General features: G+C 38.3%; 1 protein-coding gene across 1 annotated transcript; it reads right to left on the reverse strand.

The window, feature by feature from the left end:
• Positions 1–3890: 3890 nt before the first annotated feature.
• On the reverse strand, positions 3891–4694 carry LOC308652475 (putative peptidyl-tRNA hydrolase PTRHD1). Its single transcript, XM_081300321.1, has one exon. It carries the CDS (start codon positions 4671–4673, stop codon positions 4293–4295), a length of 381 nt encoding a protein of 126 aa, XP_081156447.1. The 5' UTR covers positions 4674–4694; the 3' UTR covers positions 3891–4292.
• Between the last annotated feature and the right edge of the window lie 479 nt (positions 4695–5173).

A 5173-nucleotide genomic window follows, 5' to 3' on the forward strand; every position in this document is an offset into this window, starting at 1 on the left:
GAAGGATAGCATTTTCAACAAATGGTGCTGGGAAAATTGGAAATCCATATGCAACAAAATGAAATTGAATCCCTTTCTCTCGCCATCCACAAAAATTAACTCAAAATGGATCAGGGAGCTAGGTATCAAATCAAAGACACTGCGTCTGATAGAAGAAAAAGTTGGCTACGATCTACAAATTGTGGGGTCAGGCTCCAAATTCCTCAATAGGACACCCATAGCCCAAGAGTTAACAACAAGAATAAACAAATGGGACTTAATTAAACTAAAAAGTTTTTTCTCAGCAAGAGAAACAATAAAAGAGGTAAATAGAGAGCCTACATCCTGGGAACAAATCTTTACCCCCCACACCTCCGATAGAGCCCTAATATCCAGAATGTACAAAGAACTCAAAAAATTAAACAATAAGATAACAAATAACCCAATTAACAAATGGGCCAAGGACCTCAACAGACACTTCTCAGAGGAGGACATACAATCAATCAACAAGTACATGAAAAAATGCTCACCATCTCTAGCAATCAGAGAAATGCAAATCAAAACCACCCTAAGATACCATCTCACTCCAGTAAGATTGGCAGCCACTATGAAGTCAAACAACAACAAGTGTTGGCGGGGATGTGGGGAAAAGGGTACACTTGTACACTGCTGGTGGGACTGCAAAATGGTGAGGCCAATTTGGAAAGCAGTATGGAGATTCCTGGGAAAGCTGGGAATGGAACCACCATTTGACCCAGCTATCGCACTTCTCGGACTATTCCCTGAGGACCTTAAAAGAGCGCACTATAGGGATACGGCCGCATCAATGATTATAGCGGCACAATTCACAATAGCTAGACTGTGGAACCAACCTAGATGCCCTTCAATTGATGAATGGATAAAAAAAATGTGGCATCTATACACAATGGAGTATTATGCAGCACTAAGAAATGACAAAATCATAGAATTTGCAGGGAAATGGATGGCATTAGAGCAGATTATGCTAAGCGAAGCTAGCCAAGCCCTAAAAAACAAATGCCAAATGTCTGCTTTGATATAAAGAGAAAAACTAAGAACAGAACATGAAGAAAGAGTATGAGGAAAAGACTACAGTAAACAAAGACGAATCGGGGGAGAGAAACGGAGAGAGAAGGGAAAGCATATGGAAATGGTAGGAGACCTTCAAGGATACATAAAATTATAAGAGGTTATGAGGGGCAAGGGGGAGCGGAAAAAAAAAAAGGGAGAGAATTGAACAACAGCAGGGGAGGTAGAGAGGGAAGATGGGAGGGTAGGGGAGGGGAGGGGGGATAGTAGGGGATAGGAAAGGTAGCAGAATACAACAGTCACTAATATGGCATTATGTAAAAATGCGAATATGTAACAGATGTGATTCTGCAATCTGTATTTGGGGTGAAAATGGGAGTTCAAAGCACAATTTGAGTCTAATGTATGAAAGATGATATATCATGAACTATGTAATGCGATAAATAATCAATAAAAAAAAAAAAAGAACAGATAAAGAAAATATGACACAAACACACACACACACACACAAACACACACACACACACAATGGAATACTATTCAGCCATCAAAGAGCGTGAGATCCCGTCATTTCTGACAATGTGGACGAATCTGGAGGATATTAACTGAAAAAGTAATGCACAGTAATACAAGCACTGCATGATCTCCCTCAAGGGTGGAATCCAAAAATGTTAATGTCATGAAAGGTGAAAGCAAACAGTGGTTACCAAAAAAAGAGAAGAAAAGGGGGAAAGAGGAGGACAGGTTGACAGCTAGTTACAATGTAGTTGTTTGACAGGAGAAATAAATTCTGGTGTTCTACAGCACAGCAGGGTGAATATAATTAACAACAATGTTTTATATATCCCAAAATAGTTAGAAGAGAGGAATTTGTACTAACCATAAAGAAATAATAAAAGTTTAAGATGATGAATATGCTAATTACCCTGTGTTGATCACTACACAATGTATACATTAATCAAAACATCACATTCTGCCTTATAAATGTGTCAAGGGAAAAAAATTAATATGTTAAAAAAGAAAAAAATGGGAAAAGAAGATATGCAAATGGCCAACAAGCACATTCTTAAAGTATGTTCAACCTCATTGGTCAACAGGGAAATGCAAGTAAAAATTACAGGATACCACTTTGCATGGGTGATGATTGCTATAATTAAATAAAAACAACTGAAAACAACAAGTGTTGACAAGGAAATGGAGAAATAGAAGTCTCCACACATTCTTTATAGGAATGTAAAATGGTGCAGTCTCTATGGAAAATAATTTGACAATTTCTAAGAAATTTAAACATAAAATGATCATATTTCTCAGAAATTTTACTCTTAGGTATATACCTAAAAAAATGAAAACATAAGTCCACACAGAAACTCTTTCATGGACATTTATAACATTATGCATAATAGCTAAAAGGTGGAAGCAACCTAAAAAACACTCATTGAATAAACAGATAAACAAATATATGTATCAGACACAAAAAGGAATGAAATACTAATATACACAGCTTAGATGAATCTCAGAAATATGTGAAGAGGCCGTACATAAAATGTCACATATTGTATAGTGCATTACAGTGATACATAATAGTAGGGTTCATTTTTACATAATCTTACATCCATGGAATATAATTTGCTCCATTTAAGTCCCCAGTATTTCCTCTTTTCTTTTAATCCTCTCTCCCCCTGTTTCCCTTTCTCTACTGATCTTCTATTTATTTATTTATTGTTTTGTTTTTTGTTTTTGGTTCAAACACTCATTTAATATTTTCAGCTCTTAGTATAGCTGCCACAGCAGGTATGCAACATTTCTGTTGAACACATTACCCTATGAACTTTGCTTCATAGATGTTCAAGTGATTTCTGTAGATGTGTCCAAAAGTTTATATCAATATTTGAAACATTGTATAGTGTTATAGGTGTATAGGGAAAAGAACAATCACTTTTGGCTGAATAGGACTTCAGGAAGGTGATAGCACTTGAGCTGCAAATAATTTAAGTGAAATCCAGAGGTGGAAAAGGGAGGGGAAGAACAGTCACATTCTATTCCCAGACTATAGAGTGGAGAAGATCAACTAGAGTAACTGTTGAAACACAGAGTATGGATAAGGGAAGAGAATATTCAACTAAAAAGAAGGTGGGGAATACAAATGGGGAGAGATGAAGGCTAAACTAAGGAGTTCCAGCATTATTCCATGGCCACGCTGTAGCCTCTACTGAACAGGTACCAAGATACACTGGAGGTAGTCAGATAAAGTGGGCCACTCTCATAAGCAAAACAGTCTAATACAGAGTGGTAGCAACACATGAATTATAAGAAAATAGCTATACTACATGACAAATTTCATCAAATGTAATAAATGTTTGTGTGTATGTGTGTGTGTGTGTGTGTGTGTGTGTGTGTGTGTATGTATTTAAACTTTTTCGATATTGAAATACATCTTACAAGTCATTTGCACGTCTTATTTTTTGGGGTGGGTAGGGGGTCCTGGGTACTGAAACCAGGGATGCTCTACTACTGAGCTACATCCCCAGCCTTTTTAAAATCTTTTAAATTTTGAGACAAGATCTTGTTAAGTTCCTGAGGCTGGCCTAAAACTTACAACCTGCCTCAACCTCCCAAACTGCTGGGATTACAAGCATGTACCACTGTGCCCCATTGGTAGCATTTCTTAACAATACATAAAACAATGCCTCTTCTTAAAGTTGATGTTGTCTTAAAAATATAAATATAGATAGGAATAAGAAATAAAGAATTCAAAGGCAAAGTTTTAAATCTGGGTAATTAGAAGAACTCAAAGTCAGATGCAGGAGTATACAACAGTAACCCCAGCTACTTGGAAGCTGAGGCAAGAGGATTGCAAGTTGGAGATCAGCCTGGGAAATTTAGTGAGACACTGTCTCAAAATTTAAAAAGCTCAGTGTTAAGAGTGCCATTGGATTCAATCCCCTACTGTAAGGGGCGGGGTGGGGGGAACTCCATTATTCATAACAAAAAAGTGAGTGAGTTTCCTCAATTCCTTATACCAGAGTCAAACTAAATCTATTTGGACAATGGCCCATAGGTAATATTGCTGTTCACCTACTTTCCTTATTTGCTAATAATAGGAGGAAGTACTTATTATTATTACATGTTATTATTCGAACATGTGTGGGATTCTCAAGAAACCACAACTGAAGAGTAAGCTGAGAGTAAAAGGAGTACATGATGCTCAGGGATGAATGGAATTCTATTTCTGGCCCAGTTGATATTCAACCATATCAAAGCAGCAGTCATTTGAACAATCGGAACTTTTTCAAATACTGGTTCACTTCTTCTTTGGGGTATGGTCGGAGTGCAATGCAAGTGGCAATATTCTCTGGCTGCTCAAGCCACAGCATGTGGTCAATGTTCTTCTGTTGCAGGGTCTCAGCCAGCTCCTTCAGGGTGGTCTCATCTGGAGCCTCGAGAACTACTTTACGCATGCGCCCCAGCTCGCGAAGGTAAGCTGTGGTGTGCGGGTGGTCGCGGTGAAGGTGTAAGGCTGCGGTAGCTGCATGGCAAGCCTGTGCTACCAGTGCGCCCGCTGGCCAGGAGAACGAAGCCTGCGATAGATCTTTTCGAAGCACCAAGTATTGTACCAGGATCTGCGGCTCCGCCCCAGAGGACGCCATCTTTCTAACAACCTGAGCGGCCAGGCCTTTGTTTTGGTTTTTAATTGGTGCTTTATACATAAACATAAAATGGAATTCACTGTGGCATATTCATATAAGTATATAGTCTAATTTTATTAATTTCATTCCATAGTTTCTCCCTTTTTCTACCCCTCCTCCTTCCCCTCAATCCCCTTCCTCTACTTCACTGATCTTCCTTCCATTTTCCTGGGGTCTACACACACACACACACACACACACATACTCACATGCACGCACACACCCCACACCCCTTGTTTTGCTCTAACTTCTTCATATGAGAGAAAACAGTTGACCTTTGACTTTCTCAGTATGGCTTATTTTGCTTATCATGATTTCTCCAGTTCCATCCATTTACCAGAAAAATACCACAATTTCATTTTTTAAATGGCTAAGTAAAACTCCATTGTGTGTATGATTTCTTTTATAAGAAATATTTAACATAGGCAAAGAAAGGCTAGTAGCAGACAGCATCACTATTG

This window comes from Spermophilus citellus, assembly GCF_964194105.1.
Source record: "Spermophilus citellus genome assembly, chromosome: 6".
Classification (NCBI taxonomy): Eukaryota; Metazoa; Chordata; class Mammalia; order Rodentia; family Sciuridae; genus Spermophilus; species Spermophilus citellus.

What these genes read in the sequence shown, in the direction of transcription:
- LOC308652475 (XM_081300321.1), bottom strand. Translation starts at nt 4,673, where the DNA reads ATGGCGTCCTCTGGGGCGGAGCCGCAGATCCTGGTACAATACTTGGTG.